This window comes from Rhinolophus hipposideros (assembly GCF_964194185.1).
Source record: "Rhinolophus hipposideros genome assembly, chromosome: 17".
Taxonomy (NCBI): Eukaryota; Metazoa; Chordata; class Mammalia; order Chiroptera; family Rhinolophidae; genus Rhinolophus; species Rhinolophus hipposideros.
In genome coordinates, this window is record NC_138063.1 from 39,871,637 (window position 1) to 39,896,284 (window position 24,648).

Sequence of the window (24,648 nt, forward strand, 5' to 3'; positions counted from 1 at the left end):
CCAAGAGCATTTAATCTTTCCTTCCTATGACTTTCATCCCAAAGTGTACGATTCCAGAAACAGACATAATAGTTGTGAAGTCAAACAGAAGCAGATGGTTTTCCAGTCCTGGCTCTCTAAATACCATGTTATCTGTGTTACATAATTCTTACAGAAAACACACTGCTTTAATTGTGCAGCACAGAGCATGACAGATTGCTCAGTTTTTTGACATCATTTTCTTTGGTGTTTTCTCTGCTCTGAGCACAGGGAAACTAATTATGTCCAGGTGGGGTCCAGGTGCAAGTATGTGTGCTAACTCCAGAGGGCCCGCTTATATATAAAACGGTTTTGTTGGAGTGTTCTACCTTTGAAAACTTGCTCTCTTGGCCCTTTTTAGTAAGTGCTCATCTCTCGCTAAATATTCCCCCACCCCACGCTGACTAATGACTAATTGAAGTTCTATGGGAACGGAATGGGCTGTGAGAAGGAAGAGAGCATTTTCAGGCTCCATTGCAGAGTGTGGGCTGCCATTCTTAACAGTCTCTCTGGAAACCTATCTTTACAACATATGGGCTCATTCCTTAAATTATCATCATCACACACAGTGCTGAGATAATTTAGCTTCACTTCAAATTTAGAATAGAAAATTACACTTGTTAAGAAGGTATATTTCCTGTTATCAAAAGTAACTGGAGTTTCAAAGATGGATGGTGGTGATGGTTGCACCAATTTGCGAATGTACTTAATGTCACAGAACTATACATTTAAAAATGGTTAAAATGGTACATTTTATGTTATGTCTATTTTACCACAATGAAAGAAAAAGTAACTGGTTTTGTTTTAAATTCAGGAGGTGGGGTCAGTAGAAAGTAGAGTAACATGCCAACTTCAGAACAGTAGTATTTACAGAATCCTTCCACTCTGTTGGTTACCTCAGAGGTTATCACCTTACATTGGCATAGGATTGCTTTATACTTTGAAAGCACTTTAATATACCCCATCCTATTTGACTCTCTCTGTATATACAAGTCAAATGGGTTTATCACCAGATTGCCAATGAGGATTGTTGCAATTAGCTTTGCTGAGTAACAAAGTACTCCAAAGCCTAGTGGCTTAAGAAGAACACTCATTTGTTTTGCTCTCCAATCTGCAGCAGTGGGCAGTGCATGGCCGGGATAGCCATCTCTGCTCCACGCAACATTACTTGGGGTGGCTCAATGAGGGCCAGAGGATCCACTTCCAAGAATGGTTCTCTCACATGGCTGGCAAGTTGGTGCTGGCTGTCAGCTGGGAATTCATTCGAGTTTGTCAGCTAAGGTTGCTTCTCCACAGGACTGCTTGGACATCCTACAGCATAGTGGCTAGGTTTCAAAAATGACTGATTCTGTTCCAAAAGACCGGAAGTGGAGGCCCCCAAGCTCTTAAGGCTTGGGTCCAAAAACTGGCGCATCATCTCTTCAGCTGTGTTCTGTTGGTCAAAGAAGTCACAAAGCCCACTAATATTCAAAGGAAGCAGACATGGACCCAACCTCTTAAAAGGAGAAACATCAACAAATTTGTGGCCATCTTTAGTCTGCCACAGGACGTGAAGGTTTAGAGTGAGTTGACCATGGTTACTGAGCTAGTAAGATTTGACTTTTTGTTTTCTTCACTAAATCATTCTGGATTTGTGTGATGATTTTTACACCAAAATCCATCTAAGTCACTTGAAATTATTTATTTCCCTTGAAGCCAGTGGATAATCATGCTTAAAACACTTTTCTGTCTTTGTTAGAGTACAGAAGTGAGTTCTCAAGAGTAATTGTTTAAACTACCAAATGCTTTGAAACACATTTCTTCTGGATCTGAGATCTAGGTTACAGTTGACCTTGAACATCACAGGGGTTCGGGGCACCCACCCCCAGTGCAGTTGAAAATCCATGTATAATCTTTGACTCTATAGTTGAGAGACTAAGGGCCAGCTGTATTTATTAAAAAGAATCCACGTACAAGTGGACCCATGCATTTCAAATCCGTGTTATTCAAGGATTAACTGTATATACAGGAAAACCTTAATTAAGTTTCTTAACCTTAAGTTTCTTAACCTTAATTAAAGTTTCTTAACCTTAAACTTAAACATTAAGTTTAAACCTTAATGGTTTAAACACTACCTCCCATAATATTTTTAACACCACCAAAATACATATAAATATGTCTTGAGTTTTAGCAATTTTAATATCCAAAATGTCGTGTTTATCAAATTATCTCAAGTAGGAAAGGAATTCATTTTATGTTACCTAAAAATCTCAAAGATTAGAAATGTTCTATTACAGTTAAGATATATTTTTCATGGCATGAAGCTCTCGTTTTAGGGAGAAGCTCTATAAGTGAAATAACCATTTTGCTTTGAACAATTTTACCATGCAGCCAAATTTACTGGAAAGAAACTATTCCATCAAGTGGGAAATACTGAACTTTGAGTGCTTCATATTGACAATGAGGTTGTTAAGCCATGGAGATCTGGAAAAATGTCCTTTACAATAGAGAAACCTGGCTGTCGCCATCTTAACCAAGTGATCAAACTCCACATCCACATCACTAAAAGTGAAACAACCTGATGTTAAATGCCTCTCAGTGTGATACAGTAGGAAGTACACAGTACCACCTGTAAAATATTCTTGCCAAAAATGTTTAACTCGACTCTAGTCAGCTTTCAGACCTAACTTTCAATGATCTTTTCTCAACTGGGGTTTCTCAACTGAACCATAGATCACACAAAATGAATTGAGCGATGATTTCTTCTATTCTCCCAAGAATGGAACATTACTGGTACCATTTTAGATGCACAGGATAGAAGTTAACTCATCATATAACATGAATGCCTTAGGACAATAGAGCTCAACTTTCTCATGGATCCCCAGTTGTGAAGGATCAAGTTAAATGAGAAAATGATCAGACAAATCCGGAAAGTGAGACATTCTACAAAACACCTCTCCTAGTCTCTGCAAAAGAAAATATCATGAACAAAAACGGGTGATTGTTAATTAAAAGAGACTAATGGCTTTTCTCACAATAGTTGATTTTTACCTGATTTTTTTCCCTTCATCTACAAGGATTCATACAGTATGTACTCTCTTTGTATCAATATTGTTTCACTCAACATAATATCTGAGCTTAACCCAAGCTATTGCATGGTTCAGTATCTGTCTCCTTTGTATTGTTGTGTAGTATTCCTTTGTGTAAATACACCACAATTTATTTATCCATTTTATTATTGATGGACATTTGGGACAGTTCCGGTTTGGAGAAATTATGAATAAAGCTGCTATGAGCATTGTTGCACGGGTCTTGTAGGGGTGTATACACTCATTTCTCTTAAGTATGTACTGAGAAATGGAATTGTTGGGTCAGCCATAAAGTCAGTATATGTTGGAATTTATTTGGTACTGGTAAACAATTTTGCTAAGTGGTTAAACCAATTTACACTTCCAACCAGAAGATCTGAGAGTTCCAGCTGTTTCATATCCTCTTCCTTTCTGGTGGATGGGGAGGAGGAGATATTAACAGGGAAAGAGCATAAGGAAACCTTCTGGGGTGATGGAAATATTCTATTTATCAACCTGGTGAGTGGTTACATAGGGGTATACTTAATGTAAAAAATTTATCAAGGTCTAAAACTGCTATAAAAAATAAAATCTATTTTTTAAAAATTCATCAAGTATACATTTAAGATTTGAATACTTTGTGTGTAGGACCCATCTCAATGAGAAAAGAGAGCGCAAGAGGCTAAAAAGACTTAACCAAATTTATGGATACCTTGATTGGTTCCTGGTTCAAAATGAAAACCAGTTACGAAAGACAGCTCGGAGTCAATTGGAGAAGTTTTAATATGGAGTGAATGTTAAAGGTTATTAGAGAATTATTTTTAACTTTCTTAGGTGTAATGATTGTGTTGTGGTTATGTTGGAGAATGTTGTTGTCAGGAAATGCATGCTGGAATATTTAGGGGTGAAGTAAGTCTGTACTTAGTTTCAAATGGTTCAGCAAAAATGTGTGTGGGTGTGTGTGTGTGTGAATGTATACACATAAAGATAAAACAAACATGGAAAAATGTTTACCATTGTTGAATCTAGATAGTGAATATAAAGGTGTTTGTCATATTATTTTTCAATTTTTCTGAATGTTTCAAAATTTCTATAGTTAAAAATTATTTGGCGGGAGGGGGAGATACAGAGACCTGAAGTGACCAGATTAAAATGATAAAATAACTAAGAAGACCCTAAAACAAAATCTAGGAGTCAACACCTAACTTTCTGTGCCATCCCTTGGATCGTTGCTTTCTGTGTTACAAACTGATTGTTAAATTTGAATGTGCTTTTTAAAATTAATTTCTTTCTGCAAAGTACCCCCGATAGTCTAACCAGGCAGCACAGCGACACCCAAGATTTCTGTTAAAAATAAATCGAACTTGCATTCTGCCTGTACTCACACCTCCATCTGTAGACCTTCCTCCTTCCGTCCTTCCTCTGTTCCCTCCCTCCCTTTCTCCCTCCCTCCCTCTGCTATCCCCTCTCTCCAGCTCTCTCTCTCTCAGGTTACACAGCCACTTTCAAAATCTCACCACAACCACTTTTCCCATGTCCACATACCCTTCTTCTAATGCAAAAGCTGAATTGAAAGCTGAGTGGCCCTGGCAGCCCACAAAGCCTGGTGATCCCCTTCCCCACCCCCAGGGCAGGAGGGGGACCTGGTAAATGCAGCACTTCTGTTTGAGGCTCATAGCTCAGCTGCAGCGCTCAGCGGAGCTTCTCAGGTGGCTGTGCCGCTTTGAAGGTTTACTTTCAATTAAAAAAAAAATAAGAAAGAAGCCAAATCAGCAGCTGTCAGGGATGCAAGGAAGATTTATTCAGGGTGGTCAAAGGGGAGCATGGCCAGCACTAAAGGCCTGAAGGTAGACAGGAAGGAAATTCAAGCTGGAGAGAGAAATTCCTCCTGGCAAGGTCAGGCCGGCACTGGGCTAGTCCTTCTGGGCAGGACTATTGCTGGGCTTGGTCACCAGGGAAAGGAGGGTCCTGTTTGCAGACACTTGAAGCGTGGGTTTGGGAAGGGGGGCACCCCAGGGGAAGGAAACTGGTAGGGCCTTGAAACCATAGCTTATTAATCAGACGAAACCAGGCCCACGGGATCAGAACATGACTGATTTTAAAATTACTTCCTGATTCAAAAGCTGGTGTTGCCCATCTCAAAATGTGATGAAGGGTGAAAAGGCCAGGTCCCCAGGCAGTTCCGCAGGCACAGAGCTTCCCTTGAAGTCGGCCTGCTTGGAAAAGCAGCACAGATGTGCAGAGAATAGTGGCCGCCAGGGTCTGTGGTTTTATCACCTTTCATTTCCTGTCTCTGTTCTTCTATGGCTTTAGACATTTAACATGCTATTGTGAAAACTAATGTGTGCTTTTCAGAAAGAATGAGCCAAGTCCCATGTTAACCCTAATCAATGACCGAGTAACTTCTAGAAGTAAACAGTTAAGCTACAGGCCGGAGTTAGAAAAAATTCTCCTCAGTTCCTCTCCCCACATTTACACCCCTTCTCCATCTCACCCAATCTTAGCTACAGTTGGAATATAGAAGCTAGCGTGGGTTCCATGCTCTATCCTTTTCCTGCAGAGGTGGGAATTATCCAAATTACACCTGTTCCCACTTGTACCACGAGTAGCAAGGGTTACTGCTGAAGCTGCTGGCTACACTAGTAGATGTTGCCCCAATATCCCAGACCTCATTAGCCTGTGACTATTTTAAATCTATATATGTATATATCTATGTATATATGCACATGTGTACATAGATATAATTTGATAACAATATATACAGAGAGAGTTAATTGTTTTAAACAAACAAAAGGATGGTAGATTAAGCCCCCATTTGTCTGATTTCCAGACATTGGCCTTTTTGTACCTGTTCTGCTATTTCTAATGTCCCCAAAGAGATGCCTTTGCACATGCCCACAAACCAGTCTGTCAGCTGCAGGCAGCATGAGCAGACCAGCCTCTTTTCAGTATCTGGCTCTCCTTTGTCCTTGGCCATCACACATGAGGCCCCCTGGGTGGGGAAGGCCCAGTGCTGCCAGTGCCCATCAGGAGAATCCACTGGACTCCAGACAATGAGCTGTCTAAGGTGAGCCCAGCATGGCAGACCAGTTGTCAGAACAATGCTGAGTTCCTGGCAGTGTGAAGTGAATGGCTTCCTTCCCAACTCTGTGCCACATTTTGACATCTGGTCACCAAGGCAGCACTGTTATGCCAAGAGAATCACAAAGTCTCTCTTGAAATGTTTTATCAACTTCTGGAATCACCCCTCATCTGGAAGGGAGTCCTTAAGTAAAACAGTTCCATCAACTTCATTATGCTCTCCAGAGGAGCTCAAATATAAGCCAGGAAGATAAATATACATTATTATTCACTCCTTTCTTTTTCTTCCTCTTTTTTTCCCATCTTTTCTTCCCCAAAAGAAATTTGTATCTCTTTTCCAAGTTGCAGAACAAAATCTCACAGGGTTTTAATAAATGATATTAATTGATAGAAATGGAATGAAAGTACTATCTGCAGCGTCTGGGACTCTTCTTAGTGCGTCAAAATTTTGAACAAGTCTAAAATGCCTATCTATCGTCACTGCCAACACTTGACTTCATTTTGTTTTTAACAGCTGAGATTTTCAGAAATCTCAGTTTATCTTGTGAATCATAAATAATGTCCACATTATGTAATTGATTTATTTTTGAAAATGTGACCATAGTACAGTTTTCACCAAAATATATATTATTTCCCATTAACATCCATTATAATATCAAAGATAGCCTCTTAAGAGCAAAAAGTTTGGAAGTCAGGGAAGGAAGCCCCAATTAGTCATATGGAAAAATTTTAGTAAGATAAAGATTTTAAATGTGGCTAGATTCATGGTATAACATGAAGTTAGAAATTATTTTATAATCGAAATAATTTCCATTTTTACATCCTGATCATATAATTACTAAATAAGCTGTTGCTTCCTTTGGATCTGGGCATTAACTAGAACTGAGCTGCAGTACCAAATTTAGCCAGTTGGTGGTGCTTTTTTAAGTGGAGAAAATACTTGTTGAAGGTTGTTTTAGAGAAAATATTTGAAGTTAAAAGACTATCATGAGTTTACAGCAGCCTCTGAAGTTCTGGGTACTTTGGGTTATGACTCTAATGATGAGAAATAGACAGCTACTTTGGGGGAATCACAAGAAATGTAAAGAGTATATGTAAAACATACCAATAAAATAAAATGATGAGAATTACTTCTTTTCAGTAAATTATAAGGAAGATTTTTTTATAAGCTTGGAGGTCCTGAAATGCAGTGATTTTTTTAAGCCAACAATTTGTAATATTTTTACAAAGAAAAGATATGCAAATGACACTAAGGAAATAAGCACAGAAAAACTGTTCGACTTTCCTTATAGTCTTAAGGGATTTTAAGGAACTCTTCTTGGAGTGTGTGTGTGCGCGCTCCCGCTCACGCTTATATGCATGCCCTTATGTGGCTTTACCTTTTAGTGGGGGAAAAGAAGTCATTGTTTTGTTTTGTTTTTATAGAGTTGATGTAGCCTTAACTGATTTTATGAGTTTATTTCAATAGAAAATGTTGACATATGAGAGGACTTTTATCAGATTTCTTTAAATTGTGACATAAAACAATACTACCCGTTTATTTATTCAGTGGCTGTTCAAACGGAAATAAAAGGGGGAAAAACTATGTGGAATTACTGCCATCTGGTGGGGAAAATAGAGACTGCTGTTGTGGAGGGGGGAAAAAAGACCCTTAGATTTGGGTTTTCTTCATTTGGATTTGTTTTGTTTTGATTTAATTTCATTTGGAGTTTTGGTTAGTTCGCTTACATTCACCTCCTTCTAAAAACTCTTACTAACTTTCCTGTGTGAAAGAAGAAGCGAGAAGAGATTTCCTAAGTGCTGAGAGGCAGTGTAGGATGGGGTTTGTGTATCTGGACTAGTTTCAGACTACCTGAGTACAAGTTCTAGCTTCATTACCTGCTGATTGTATCACCTGGAGCAAGTCATCTACTCTCCTTATTCTTTAGTTTCCTCATCTATGGACTAAGAATAATAACAGTATCTGTTCACACAGGTGTTCTAAGAAATAAGGTAAATAAACCAGTCTGGCACAGAGGAAGCACCATACATAAATTTCTGAATATCATTATCCATGCAAATCCTATTCTAGGCTTCTCCAGTCAAAGCCTTGTCTATACTAGTCAGGAGAACAGCTGCACAGCCCTGCCATAGAAGGATCAGGTTGCTTGGAAAGATACAGGGCCAAGCAGGACAATTCTGCAACAGTACATCAGTAGGGGCACTGCTCTCTCTTGCATCCCTACAAATATTACATAAAAGAAACAATTCATTATTCTCTGTCGTATGGATACATGAACCCGTTGATTCCAAGCCAAATGCTATATAACTCCCTGAAGGCAAGGATTCTGCCTAATGTGTCCTCCAGTACCCACTAAATGGTATGAAACATGTTGGGGCTATTATCTCAAAGCAGCAGACATTTTCCTCAATCCAGAGAATAGTATACAGGAGTATGACCTTCACACTCCAGGCCATCCTTTTCTTGGTTCCCTAGAGAGTGAAGAATACTGAAGAGTAGATGGTGGTGTTCAATTCCATACCAGTGGGACCACAGTCCCTTGAGAGCTATTCTTAGCTCAGTAATAATTAGGACCTTTAGCTCAGCCTGAGCCTTGTGCAGCCAGAGGAACAAAACCCCAAAATAAGTATTGAACTCAACACAGGTGGATTCTAGATGTGGGAAGCCAGAAAAGGCAGAACATCCAACCAGTTGCCTAACCACCACTTCAGCTATGACCCAGGTGCCCTAGATTGGGGCAAGGACACAGGAAGGATGAAGTAATAATTTTAAAACCATTTGTCTTTCAGTTTCTAAGAAGGAACTGGTAAGTGCCTTTCTATGATCTGATAAAGACTTTAAGCAAACATAATCAGTCGGGAGAGTCTATGAAAGGAGCTAAGGTTTACGGGAGCAGTTCTCGAACTCTATGTAACAGCAAGAACCCTACAGGAAGAACTCTATGCTTATAATAAAGCTCTATGTCTCTGACTTCCTTTTCCCTTCTTCGAATACCACTCCATCATGGAAAGCCAGAGTGTGCATGTGGCTTGCCGTGTCTGCATGCACTGAGTTGCAGCCCTTTCTTTTTCCCAATTAAATCCATTTTGGTGATGAAGCACTTAGTCAATATTATTATTCATTTGACAGGAAGAAAAAGCATATTTTTTACATCTTTATCTTGACTATTGGAACTTTTAGGTACAGGTCATAATCAAAAATAATGCTTCAACAGTTCCCTGACTTTTCTTAGAATTTCCATGTTTCTGCTTACATGGCCTATCTTGCATACTGCCTTCTTTATCCACGAGAGCCCTTAGCATATTCATCTTAGTTGTTTTAAATTCCAGTTCCAATAATTCCAACGTCCCTACCATGTCTGGTTATGATGCTCTCTCTGTCTCTTCAAATTGTGTGTTTTACCTTTTGGTAGTGCCGTATAAATTTTTCTTGATAGCCAGACATGATGTACTATATAAAAGGAATTGCTGTAAATAAGACTTTAGTAATGAGGTGGTGAGGTGTGGGGGAAGGGAGGTATTCTATAGTCCTATGATTAGATCCCAGTCTTTTAGTGAGCATCTCTGGACTGTGAACTTCACAAGTATTTCTGGTTTTTTTTCCCTCCCCACTTAAGTGGGTCAGGATGGCTAGAGTGGGAGGAGGTTGGACATTTCCCTTCCCCGCATTCAGTTAGGCTCTGATAAAACGCTGGCAGATTAGGCTCTGGTTAATTAACAGTTATCTAAACTTTTCCTGCAGGATGTTACTGCAGAGATACTCATCATTAACCAAACTGGCTGGTTCTATTCAAGGTTCCCTCCCTTTTCCTCTTATTCCATAGAAGTTTAAGCAGGTAAAGAAATGACTACAGGCATGAGTAAGGAGAAGAGCATCAAGAAGAGAGAGAGAGAGGGAGAGAGAGAGAGAGACAGAGAGAGAGAGAGAGACTATTTAATACAAAGTGCAGGACCAGTCCTTAGGTTGCAGTATCTGACTTAAGATGGAAACTTGAACAGACTGAATGAGGCAGTTAAGGGAGATATACACATAGCTAAAAAACAGCTTGTTATAACTGATTTCTCTTCCATTCCCATGATGCAACTTTCCTACCCATGGGTACATCTCTTCTACTATTGTCATATTGTATAGTTTATAATATTTCAGAATTAATTATCCTTGCTATTAAATAATTTTGTTCCTATGGAGAAGTAGTCATGACCTTTTTACAAAACTCTGTCCTATTGCATAATAATGTTTCTGTCTTTTGTCTCAGCTCCCACAAAAGAACAAGTGTATAAAATACATCTACATCCCTCTGGTATTCAACTTTCAGATTTAACGTTTAATACACAGTAGGATAGATATTTGACATGTCATTCAGCAATTGTGGAATAACAAACCAGTCCCAAAATACATTGCCTTATCACTGCTCAGGATTATCTGGGTGAGCTGAGTGGTTCTTCTGGTCTGGGCCATGCTAGGCTTCTTTCATTTTAGCCTTGTTTAGCCTTCATTTGTCATGAATCTCCAATCAGCTGCTGAGTCAGCTGGAGGTTGGCTGCTCTAAGATGGGCTCAGTTATAACAGCTTGATTCTGCTCCACGTGGTCTCTCATCCTCCAACAGGCTAACCTGAGTGTGTTTACCTGGCAGATGAGAAAGATTCTAAGAGATAGAGCAGATGTGCATAGTTCTCTTGAGGTCTAGGCTTGACACTGACGTGATGTTACTTTCATGGCCTGTTGGTAGCAGTTTATTGGCCAAAGCAAGTTCCTCTTGATGAGAACAATTACAAAGTAACATTGCAAAGGGTGGGGTAGAGAATTGTGCCCATTTGGATAGCCTTACACAATATATAAGGAAGACAATCAGATGTTCATGGCATCTCCAATTTTTGAATACCCCTTGAAGTAGACATTTATTATTTCTACCCCCTTCTGTTAACCGCATCACCTTTTATTTGAAGAAACTTTTCCTCTCTCTTCTGGTCACATGGTTTGAATGGTGCTGATCCTATCTCTCTGCCCCAGAGACTAGTGTGAAGGGGAATTGACCCAAGGGGGCAGTACAAGTGTCCACTTTCCTATGTAGAGATTGATCCTGTAATATCCATATGATACCCATTGGGCACTCAATTCATCTTTTCTGAGATTTTTTTTTTCCTCACTGTTATTAGGAGAGGCCCTTTTCCTATCTGATCAAAAAGGATGTGAACATGCATCATCCCAGCCTTATAGAGAAGCCACAGTATAAAATAAAGTTGTCACAGTCTCTGGTTTTAGTCATCGCTGGGGTCTCCAACCATTGTCTTCATGCACTTTGGTCATGAGAACTAATCTGCTCACTTTTGCCCAGATGGTTCAAATTGTGTTTCTGTCACCTGTAACCAAAGAATCCTAACCAAAAGAGCCCAGAACATAAAATTTCCAACAGGAAAGGCAATGTTTGTACTTTCTGGGGTATTCACTAAAATAGTTTTATGAATCACTTTTTCTTTTTACATATAAAACATGGGTTGCAATTTAGATGCCTAAAAGGAACAGACAAGTAAATGAAATTGACAAAATGAAGGAAAGTGGAACTGAGGAGGACTGAAGGGTATCTCCCTGTCGATAAGAATCAGCAACTGCCCAGATTTGGCAAACTGTTTTCTTGAGGGAATGTGGGCCTACTGTTGCTGGATGCTGTTTTTCAAAAAAAAACTAAGTATATCAATTTAATGTTAAATTCACTGATTTTTATAAAACAACAAAATCAACTCATCTTATAGACCAGATTCATCCTTGAACCACCAATTTGAAATCTCTGTTATGAAATGTATAGTGACGCCACCAACTACAGGACTGACACGCTGCTGAGTTCCATGCTTTCTTGGACTTCTTCATTCCTCCCTCACTTCCATCACCAGCACAAAAGGGTTGAATACTTTATAAGCATTGCAGTCCATGTGATAATAATAGAGGTCAAGAATGAGGATGCTAGGCTTAGCAGCCAAATTACTCGGCATACCAACCTACAGGTACATGATTTGAATTTGTGCCTTAAAAATTTTTCAAATGATAATGTTACGAGCCAGCAGGTTGCTTACATGCAGTTAAAACTGTGAATGTTAAGTCCCTGAAGACAAAGTTCTACTTTATTATGCTTAAATACAGAATAGGATTTGCCAATTATTTGTTGTCCATTAGCTCCAATCCTACCTTTTTATACACAGCACTGGATTGGGGCTAGGAGTTATATAATTCCCAGACTCCCTTGACAACTGGCTTTTAATTAGGTTCTATTAATAGGAGGCACTGTCAAGAGATTGGAAGGCGGGAGGTACAAAGAAGAAAACTCACTTAGTCCTTCCAACTTGACTAGGCATCCGTCTAGCATCAGTTCACAATAATGCTTCTGCCTTGCTGTGTCTCACTGAAGGCACCAACAGCAAACATGGCTGCCCAGCCCCACTTCCCGTGGTAGTCTGAGCACCAGCTGTTTCCCCGCTCTTTGGCTGTTCAAATCCTATTTGTCATCATGCATCAATCAGAGCTCCAAGCATCAGTTCTCCAGGGACTTCTCCAAAATCTTAGATTCTCTTTTATTTATCTCTATTCCTAAAGATAGTAGTTGTTTCCTTAAGTTATTAGTGTCTGGGTTTTGTCAACATCCACTTCTTGCTCTTTTAGCTTCCCAATACCTGTATCATCCCATTGCTTCTATTAAATTTCTTCTGTTGGAAATAATTAACGTGGTTTTTCTTGAATCAACCTTAATTGATAATTATTAGAACAAGAAGTTTACTTTGTATGTTAGAATTTCTTTTTCTCTGAAATCATAATGTGAAAAATAGTTTCCTGAAATGCCGAGATCCTTATTATAGGAAGGTAGTTACCAAAAATCCACAAAAGGCACTTCTGTAAAACAGTTACGATTGTTCTGTCACTTATATCTAAAGACTTCATGACTCAAAAAAAGCCTAGACCTAAAGTGTCAGTCATAATTAGCATTTAGATTCCTAAATCTAGCTTTATTCTTCTTGAATCTATTTCTATACAAACCAACTGAAGCCAATACTTCAGAACTAACATTCAAATAAATATTCTGCCTATTATTCTGGTAGAGTTGGGTCCAGATTTAAAATGAGCTAATAAGTATATTAAAATTTTAAAAATACTTATTGAAAATCAAATATTGTCTATTGAAGTATTTTAAATCAATTTTAAATTAACTACTTTTAATTAGAATTTAATAAGTATTTATAAACCAGCTCTATTTGGGGAAGGGTACAGTAATTACTCATACTAAATCAGCAGCCTTCATTTTATGAAAGGATTCACCTGAGGCTATCCTGAAAACTTTAGACAAACACATGTTTTTAAAAAATGAGATTACATTTTGTTTCCTCTAGAAACATCTACACCAAATTAATAATTATGGTTGCTTCTTGGGTATAGGAATTGTTTTATTATTGCCTTTTCCTTTTGTGATAAGTACATATTACTTTTATTGTAATGAAACACATTTTAAATTTCCTCCAGTGCAAATTTAAAATACTTGAATTTAAAAACTAGGATTCACATTTTATTTTTAAGGAAAATGCCTAATGCATGCCTTTTCAACAACTATCTATTGAGCCCCTATGTGGTGCCCAGCATTGCATTAAGAGACCCCCAAGTCAACTTCCTACCCCAGGGAACCTCAATCATATTGGCAAGGTTCATAGACACCTTTGCAATAAGTAGCTAATGCATGATAGACGCTTAATAAACAATTGTTAATGACTACATGACTGTACCACCAAAAGTGTTTATGTATTCAAACTCTTATTTCATAGACTATTAGCCCTGTTCTTTCTATTTATTGTACTTAGATCGTATTTCACCACTTCTAAGACATATATCACTCACTTTTCAACAACTCTGAAATTTGAAGGGGACTTACTATCAATGTGATTTTTTAAAGTATTGTTTCAAAGACAATTTGCAACATTTTCTCTTTTATAGTGGTGAATAAAATAACTATGTTTTGCATTGACGACATCTTAGATTGAATAAAGTACAGCATATATTACATTTGATATATTTTAGAAAATACACATGAGTATTTAGGCATGTTTCCCCGAGATTGAACTGAAAAGCTTTCATAGGGCTACTCCATTCAATGAATGTTCAAGCCTCCAACAATCATATGAAATTCACAACTACTAATTTATAAATGTTAAAACCAACAGTTGACAAATAACAACTTTATAAAATGTGCATTTATGAGAGCTTACTTTTCCAATTTTTAAAATTACTATTGAATGTTAAACATTAACTTCTGTTTTATGCAAGGCATAATGTACATAAAAATTATGGCACTTGTAAGCATTGTGTACTTAAAAGATTTTCATCTTTTAGAGTTTGAAATTAATTAAAGGTTTAAAAGATCTGAGAAATATTAAAATGAGTAAACTATGTAAAAACTCTGAGAAGTTATAGAAGAAATGCTGATAAAACCTTCTAGGAGAGATTAAATTAACTATGAAATAAAAACAAAAAGTTATAACAAAGACAGGCAAAGAACACTGGAAAAAAAAATTAATAATGAAAAATAACAAAACTCACCAGACTAATAAAATGTTCAGTAAGGAATAACCTACATTCACTGTATAATAAAGGAATCAATGTGAGCACTGCAATGTAAAACAGTGGGTACACAAATTAAAGACATCAAAACATACAGCAATGTACTTTATTAATAATTATTGGCACACAGTTCTGTAACTGTTGTACCAGGTACATCAGGTTTCATCATATAGTCCTTCACCATTTCTTAGCCTTTCTCTTTCTTTCATATTTTCTCACAGAGAAGTTTCAACTGATATGGAAGTTTGGAGAAGAAGTCAGGAAAAGATAGGGAAAGCCATCCTTTCAACCCATTGGTGACCATTGCCTTTTCCTCACCCTTTCATCCTATGATTGCCAGGAATTCCAGGGTAATTTCACTGAGGACTTTTGAAAGCTGCAGTTACCTACTCTTTCCTCTACCAGCCCACACTTCCTTCTTTTCTGGAATTAGGACTATAGAGTCTGGAAGTACACATTATATGTACCCTCCACTCTTCCATCTGTGCACTCCCTCACTCCCTGTTCCTGCCAATTCAAACCCCAACTTGCCTGCCCGTTGGTCATGACAGAGTTGCACACCTCCAGTAGAGAGGGCAATATAGATACTTTTTCTATTGTATACTTTAGTGAATGGTTTTAAAACTTGACAAGTTTTTGTCACTATAAAATAAAAAGGGAAATTTACTTAAGACTGTAGCAAACACTAAGCAGACAAAAAATCTTGACTTTCACAATCAATGTTATATCAATATCTAAAAGACAAGGAAGAGGTGATAACTAAGAAAAATACAGTGCTTTTGTGGCTATGAGCTTAGAAAAATATTATTAATTTCTAATTACACTGCTATTCACAAAAATAATTTTCCACTGACTTTCAGGTTTTGATATTTTTGTTAAGTGTTACACTTTTATGGACTTTTTGGTTACAGTGAAAAAGGCAAGATGAAAGCCAGATCAAATTCATTTAGGTGAGATCAAGACTAAAATATCTGTCAGCAATAAAATTATCTTTCAGCAGTGTCATGCAGGGCAGCCTGTGGGGTCTCTTCTGGGTCTCTTCCAGAGTCCCACTTGCCAACCAACCTCACTTGCAAACTGCAATCTGCCGTGCGAACTGTAATCCACTCTTGCTAGCTCAGCCACCATCTTCTTGGTAGCCCCCATTTTCCGCTAGCGTGGCCACGGCAGTTATATTAGTGACCAATGGCTCCCTGGTTACAGTTGGTTACAGCCAACTAGCTATAGCTGATGGCCATCCAATCACAGTTGATGGCCATTTACTACCTGAGCCAGCACCTTTCCACATGAGGCCGAGAGCCTGGAAACTGCACTCCTGGCTCTCTCCCCACAAGCAGATACTGGCTGATTGTGTGATAGTATGAGTTGCTTTTTCATACAAAATATTTTCAAGAAAGCCTTCTGAAAATGCTTGTGACACAATGGATACAAAAAAGGTTTGACAAAGGAATTACACCACTGAAGCATAAATGTGACATTGTACACAAATGTTTGAGGATGCTGATTTTGGTCGTAAAATGAAAAAACAAACATGAGCAAAGAATAAGAAGCCCAGCAAATAATGAAAACACCTAAGAGAATGGCCAGTGACTTGGCTAATTTCCTGGCTCTAAGCAGTTCAAGATGTTCCCTTTGGTAAAGAATTAGGCTTTCTGAGTGGAAGAGGGAACCGTTTTGGAAGCAATTATATTGCTCTTCTTCTGGGTTCTTATAGAAAACAAGAGATTACTCTTTCTTTCTTGTCTCTTGAAATGAAGGAATACTGCTGCTTCCTTCGGTTCAGCAAGAGTTGTCCTTGAAAACAGTCCACACTTGAATGGGTGTACAGAGTTACTGGGAGAAGCAGGAGAAGTGAGTCCAGGACGGCTTTGCCATCTACTGAGATGACCACACTTCCATAGTCTCCAGTAAATATACATGTTGAAATAAGCCACTGAGAAGACTGGGGCCAGGAATTCAAAGAATGATGTAATGGCAAGGACATACCATTTTGAAATGAATCCAGGTTCACAATGCTCCATGTCTGTCTTCCAAGACTTTGAAATTATAATTATTGGCCCATGCACTAAGAAGGCCAGCCCCCAGACAGCCCCCATCAGAGCCACAATCTTGTGGATCCCAGTGTGTTGAGCTCTGTAAGATACCTAAAAGAGGCCAAATAAATTATTTTCAATGTTATGAGCGTATGTTGAGTGCATAAAGCATACCACAGGCCCTCAGGAGTTTCAGGGATGTGCAAGAAGTCAGGATGTTAACTGGACCTGGGTAACATGACATGTGCCAGGACAGAGGGTTTGATTTCAGTGGAGCCTGTGCCACGATGCAGACTGCCTTAATGATTTTCAAGGGCAAAGCTGTAATCTTCAAGGTTAAACCTCCTAACACTATAGAACATGTCAAAATCTGAACTGTTAAACGACTGAAACTGGGTGTACCTTCTCACGGTGTTTCCCAATCTGCCAGCTGGGTCATAACTGGCATATTTTTTAATGAAATAAAATAGTCAACGTTGGAATACATCACACATCATCAGGTATGTATTGTTTGATGAAACTTTTGCTTTGGGAATATAGATATATGTACATAGAGAGAAATGCATGTACTGAATCACAGTGTAAAATGTACTTCTCACTGTAGTCACAGTCAAAAAAGTTTGAAAGCAACTGGCTTTCCTGGTTCTAATATAGGAAGAATCTACTCTGCAGTTTATGCTGATTCCTTAAGGTGGGATCAAAAAAAGAAAGAAAAACTCTTACCTCACTTCCAAGAAGATGGTGCACAAAAAGAAAGAAGTTTAAAGCTGCTGTGGGTAGATACTCCAGTGTTATTGAGCATTTCATTACCAAATCTGTCCCGACCCGCGGGACACTACACGAGGGACCCCGAAGCACCTAGAAGGGAGGAAAATGGGAGACACAAAGACCGGAGACAAGACAGGAGTTCTGATCAAGTCTCTCTTTATTGCAGCTCAATCAGGGGTTATATACATTCTTTTGCTGGGTGGAGGGGCATTAACATAAGAAGGGTTGCCGGAGGCTAGAGGTCTTAAGCCATCTGGACACCCCCTACAGAAATGTGGGTGTTATCTAAAGACCCAAGTAACTTCCTCTATCTCGTGCTTCTCAGTTATGTGATGGTGCCTTACAGGCACCCGCCCTCTACACAAATCAGTTGTTTCCACCTCACAAAAATGGTGCCAAGGCTATGGTGAGTAGCCATTTTGAGAGACATACCTGTGGCAAGTGCCACAAGCTTTTTTAAGGGTTAAGAATGTTCTTGATCCACTTGGTCACAAGGGCAGGCTGCTAAAAGGGAAACTGAGGCTCCTTCAGTGATGACTGCTCTCAGGTCACCGGACCCATGATCTTTGATCCATCCTGAAATTTTCAAGAATATTTTCTATAAGAAATGTAAAGACACCCAAGACCAACAACTCTATCTCAGGGATAAACATGTGAATCAAGAATTTTGTAAGGGGGCCTGTAACAGGGGCCTCTTTGAACTCCTTTTAGATCAATAAGGTTCCTTCTATCTCAATGTTTCATGGTTCTCTGATTTCCTCACTTGAGGGAAAAGAAATGATCTACTCATGAAATTGCAACATGCCCCCCTTTCACCATCTCTCTTATACTGTTTTCTCTGTCAATTTTTAAGTCTTCTTCTGCAATGTTTTCTCATTTTTATTACAAGGGTGCAACATTGCCCAGCACTGTCTCTCTTTGATGGATTATACATGCTGGGAAGGGCTCACCAATTGGCTAGAAGTAAGAGGAAACTGGTTGTTGTTTTGTGTGTTTTTTAACTGAGTTATTTTTAAAAACTGCAAGGAAGTGGGTTTTGTTTTGGTTTTTTTTTTTTTTTTCCAAATTACTGGTATTTCTGAGGCTAAGCTAAAATGCATATGGTGCTGACCACAAACTCCTCTGTATGATAGGCTTTTTTGCCTTCTGCTTCTCATGCCACTAATTAATACATCTTTTGCACTAAATCTAATGATTATGAAGATGGTAACAATACCCAGATGGTCATAAAACTGCATTTAGTTTTTTAATTGCTCTGTTCAGCCTTTGTAATGATATGATGCAATATGCTGGAAGGTGATCTCTTTTCTACTATGCATAAGGTCAAATGGGATCATGGACATCCAAGGGAATAGAGAAGATGATGCCAATCTCTTCATCTCAGCATAGCATCTTTGACAGACAACTCAGGCATTGCTTGAACCTAAGCTCAGTACAGTAGGCAGTGGCCTTCCTGAAATCAGTCTGTGGCCCAGTTCTTACCCACTACAGATTATGTCCATTATTCAGGATATTGCCTCTTACCCTGCAACAATATTTTTCATGGTTTTGATTTTACCACCAAGCTTTTTTCATCTGCAGGTAAAGAAATACTCTCTTCTTGCTATCTTAATTCTGCATACATTTCAACTTCCATTTCTTCCAACTACACTGTTCTACTTTGCCCCACACACTCTTGCTTCAGCCCTGGAATCTCCCCCTCCAGAAAACTTGTCTGAGCACTGTAATCTCGTGCTACCATCTGCACTGAAACTAACTTTCCCAAATTATTGTCAGATTTCCATTTTCCAGGCTCGGCACACTACCCTGCCTTATCACTCTGTCTTCTCTACTTTTAGCTACAGCAAGAGCCCAGCTTCCCCATGACTGCTTCCTACAAGCTCCAGTGGGCTTTGAAGGATTCCTTCTGATTTCACACAGCTATGTTGAAACCCTTAGCCAACAGAGGTGCAAATGCTGCCTGAGCACCCCATACAAGCATTCATGCACTGATGTGTGGAGCTCTTGTTAGACACTTAGCTCTGGGCTATGTATTAGGAACCCGGGATCCAGCTTACCTGGCCTTCACCAAGTTTATAGCCTGCATTGCCAGAAAAATTCCTCAGAGCAAGACCAGGAAACAAACCCACCCATTTTCTCTCTGCACATCATTCCTCATCTCTCTGTAACTTCTAAATGTTTTTTCTAACTGGGCAAGCTGTCTAAACCTAAGTTAGACCCAACAGTTTGGACATTCAGTGAAGCAAATCCTAGAAATACCCAGTGAAGATTAAAAAGAAATATTAACTTAGAAAGAAAGGAAATGGGAAACAGCTTTTTGAAACTGTTTTTCAAGCATTTTGACTGTGACCTAACGTAAGAAATACATTTTATACTTAACCAAGTACACAGAATGAAGTATTCATAAAACAATACTTCCCCTTATTATGTGCAAGGTACTCTGATATTTTATACTCTAAATTTTTTATTCTATTCTATTCTGCTCCTTTTTGTATTTTTTCATTAAAAAATAAGTGACCGGTCAAAACCCACTGAACTGATTTCATGACTAAATAACAGATCTTGAGACCTGCCATTTGAAAAACGTGAGATTATAGACATCTGAATTGCTCATCCAAACTGCTCTGCACTCTCTCCACAGTTTGTCTAGTACAAATTGGACTCTGGTGCCAAAGAAGTACCTAATGCCATCCTCCCCCTCTTCCTGGCCATATGGTAGCTCAGCTAGAGACCATATTTTCCAGCTTTCCTTGCAGTGAGGTGGGACCATGTGACTAAGTTCCACCAATAAAATGTGAGTGGAAATGATTTTTGATTGTGCACTACCTGGTTAAAAGAAAATCTTTTGCCCTAGACTTCTGCCCTTTGCCCTTCCTTTCTAGAACCTGGAGTCACAACAACCTGACTTTGACCATGCAGAAGAAGTCTATGACCTAAAGAAGGGGTGACCAAACCACTGTTCATGGAACAAATATGGCCAACATCTGTTTGCATCACTAAAGTTTCATTGGAAAATGGTGAAGTCCTCCCCCCCACTTTTTTTCTTTTTTAAATGTTACCTATGGCTGTTTTTGTGCTATAACAGCATATTTTAACAGGTGCAGCAGAGATCATAGGTCCCTTTATAGTAAAAGTTTGCTGACCACTGCCCTAGAGGATGCAGAGAGCCATCCCGCTAGCCTGGATCCCTGGGTTAGTTCCTGGAACAGACCCTCCCACCATTCCTGGATTATTCTGTGAGAGAAAATATACTTCTATCTTATTTGAGCCTCTGTTACAGCAGTTTATCCTTGCCTCATCCAATATACCCTCCCAATCCTGTATGCCTCCAAACTGCACAGGCTTCCCAGGCCAGAGTTATCACTGTCTTCTAAATGCCTCCGGAACCACATTTAGCCATTCTACTGAACCTATTTGTTTATAATTCTGTCCCCACATTAGACTATTATGTGCCTCAAAAATAGAGATTTTGCTGGCTCATTTCTTTGTCCCAGCACTTAGCAAAGTCCCTGTCACCCAAGCGTCCCTGGGACTTAGGGATACAGGAAGTTTCTCATCTAGGTCTCATTGCCCTATATTTCTATGGCCGCTTAATTGCATCAAGGACAAGTTTTCTCCTTTGTTCTATGCTAAGTTTAGCTTGCTTAAGACTTGTCACTAGGGTGGACAATTCTCATGCACACCAATGTATTTCCAGTGGCTTTTCATACAAACAGCCTGCCTTATTTCATACTACAGAATTTCCTAAAATCTCTCAAATGTTCACAAAACCCAAACAAGCAGCATCTGGCTTCAACATGTCCCATACTTTTGACTGAGCAGCCCTAAGGTCAGCACCAGCAGGAGCCAGACTCAGTTTGAGGTTTGGCCTCTCAAGGCATCTCCAAACCCAACATGGGTGGTGGCCAACTGCAAGTTGCTTTGTGGCTCCTGCCAGATGGCCCCAAGCAGGGCATAGGCTGAGGCTAAATTTGGCCTGAAGTGGGGCCCCTGCTAGGAGGCCCCAGTGCTGGCATACCTGGTGGCCAGTTTTGGACTGAGCCAAAACATCACTCGGCCAACTTCAAGGATTGCACACCCAAAGGGTAGTCTGGGCAGAAATCAGAGGCCTGCCAAAGTGAATCCTGATCCATAGAGTCAGCCCCTGCACAACACTGTAGTCATGGCCAGTCCTCACAACCAACCAGCCTGAGGGTCAATCTCTCCCATTGAGGTGCAAATAGCAACCAAGGCTCAAATACAACAGGAAGACACCCACAACCTACACAAGTGACACACCTGGAGCACCCAGCTCTGGTGACCAAGAATAATGTGCCACTGGACTCCACAGAATAAATACTGCATAACACCCCTCTACCAAAATTAGGAGACGTAGTAGCTCTAACTAATATGTAGGAACAAACACAGGGAGGCAGCCAAAATGGTGAGACAAAGAAACATGTCCCAAATGAAAGAACAGAACAAAACTCCAGGAAAAGGACTAGGCAAAATGGAAACAAGCAATCTACCAGATACAGAGTTCAAAACACTAGTTATAAGGATGCTCAATGATCTCAATGAGAACTTCAACAAAGAGATACTAAACCTAAAAATGGAGGTAGAAAGTATAAAAAAGTACCAGTCAGAAATGAAAAACACAATCACTAAAATGAAAAATACACTGGAATCAACAGTAGATTAGATGAAGCAGAGGGTCAAATCAGCAATTTAGGAGATAAGGTAGCATAGAATACCCAATCAGAACAGCAAAAAGAAAAAAGAACCCTCCAAAAATTTAAGATAGTTTAAGGAGTCTCTGGGACAACATCAAGCATACCAACATTCACATCACAGGGGTACAAGAGGGAGAAGATAGAGAGCAAGGAATTGAAAACCTGTTTGAAGAAATAATGACCGAAAAAACTTCCCTAACCTGGTGAAGGAAATAGACATACAATCTTAGGAAGTTCTGAGTCCTAAACAAGGTGAATCCAAAAAGGTACACACCAAGACACATTATAATTAAAATGCCAAAGGTTAAAGACAAAGGAAGAATCTTAAAAGCAGCAAGAGAAAAATAGTTACCTACAAGAGAGCTCCCATAAGACTGTCAGCTGATTTCTCAATAGAAACTTTGCAGGACATAAGGGATTGGCATGAAATATTCTGAGTGATGAAAAGCAGGGACTTAAAACCAAGATTACTCTACCCCACAAAGCTATCATTTAGAATTGAAGGAAAGATAAAGAGTTTCTCAGACAAGAAAAAGCTAAAGAATTCATCATCACCAAACCAGTATTGCATGGAATATTAGAGGGACTTCTTTAAGATAAATCTTTTTTTAAGAAAAGATAAAACAAAATATTAATAATAAAATGGAAATGACTACATATCTACCAACAATTATTTTAAATGTAAATGGATTAAATGCTTCAATCAAAACATATGGTGGCTGAATGGATAAGAAAACAAGATCCTTACGTATGCTGCCTACAAGTGACTCACTTCAGATCATACTGTGCTAAGTGGAATATGTCAGACAGAGAAAGACAGAGGCAATGTGATTTCACTTGTGTGTGGAATCTAAAGAACAAAATAAACAAACAAACAAACAAAAAAGAAACAAACGCGGACCAACCCCGTGGCTCAGGTGGTTGGAGCTCCATGCTCCTAATGCCGAAGGCTGCTGGTTCAATTCCCACATGGGCCAGTGCCAGATGGTTCAGTTGGTTGAAGTGCAGGCTCTCAACCGCAAGGTTGCCGGTTCCACTACTCAATTCCCGCAAGGGATGGTGGGCTGCGCCCCCTGCAATTAACAACAGCAACTGGACCTGGAGCTGAGCTGCACCCTCCACAACTAAGATTCAAAGGACAACAACTTGACTTGGAAAAACTCCTGGAAGTACACACTGTTCCCCAATGAAGTCCTGTTCCCCTTCCCCAAAAGGAAAAAAAAAAAAACAAACTTGTAGATACAGAGAACATTTTGATGGTTGCCAGATAGAAAGGGGTTGGGGGGAGTGAAAAAGGGGAAGGGATTAAGAAGTACAAATAAGTTATTACGAAGTAATTATGGGGCTGTAGGGTATAGCATAAGGAATATAGTCAACAATATGTTAATAACTATGTATAGTTTCAGGTGGGCACTACACTAGTCGGGGGGGGGTCACTTCTTAAATTATATAAATAAATGTCTAACCAGTATGCTGAACATTTGAAATTAGAATGAAATAATATTGAATGTCAACTGTAATTGAAAAACTTTAAGAAGAGTGAAAAATGGTGAAGGGCGAATAAGAGGTCCAAATTTTCAGGTATAAAACAAATAAGTCATGGGTATATAATGTACAGCATGTGAAATATAGTCAATAATATTGTGATTGCATAGTACAGTGTCAGATGGTTGCTAGACATATCACATTGATCTCTTCTTTAGGTATACAAATGTTGAATAATTATGGTGTACACCTAAGACCAATATGGTGAAGGGTGATATATAGCTAACATATCATATGTTAGCTATATTTTAATAAAAATCTTAAAAAAAATAAAAAAGCACCCTGAAATAATAAAATCTTTGCTTCCCAACACTCAATTCAGTCTGGAAGCTACTCAGGTACCACAAATTTAGATTCTCTACAGGAGGCCAGTTCTGAAACACAGTCAACCAGAACACCCACAATACTGACCACATGTGATGCTCTAATCTGCCATCACCACGTGGTTCTGGAGCTCTAGGTCTCATGACTCCAAATATTAAGAATTACTGGCTTAAAGCTACAGAAAACTTCCCATGAGCTCTGCTCTGGTTCACAACCACCAGCATGAGGTCCTATAGGCTTTGCCTCCCAAATTTCTTTTCTACCCTCACCCTAGCCCAGAGTCTTCCTACATGACTTCTGTCTCGATTGCTATAGGATGGTCTCTGAAATCAAGCTGCCCCCTGCTCCAGCTTCTCCCACTGCTAATGCCTCTCAGGTAAAGCTTCGATTCATCCAATCACTCACCTGCTTTAAAATGTTTTCAATCTCCACATTGCCTGCTGACTAAACTCCAATCCAGACTCACATTAGTATTCAAGTGCCTTCATTATATAGATTCCAAACACTCTGATTCACCGCCTATAGT

The 24,648-nt window shown here is 39.1% G+C and overlaps 1 protein-coding gene across 1 annotated transcript; it reads right to left on the reverse strand.

Annotated features, from left to right (window-relative positions):
• Nucleotides 1-1,294: 1,294 nt before the first annotated feature.
• LOC308509847 (histamine H4 receptor-like) lies at nt 1,295-20,933 on the reverse strand (the record flags this gene model as incomplete). Its single annotated transcript, XM_081078379.1, is given in 5 exon segments — nt 1,295-1,450; nt 5,914-6,249; nt 16,082-16,413; nt 16,416-16,884; nt 20,850-20,933. Coding segments are annotated over 5 exon segments (1,377 nt in total).
• Nucleotides 20,934-24,648: the final 3,715 nt, after the last annotated feature.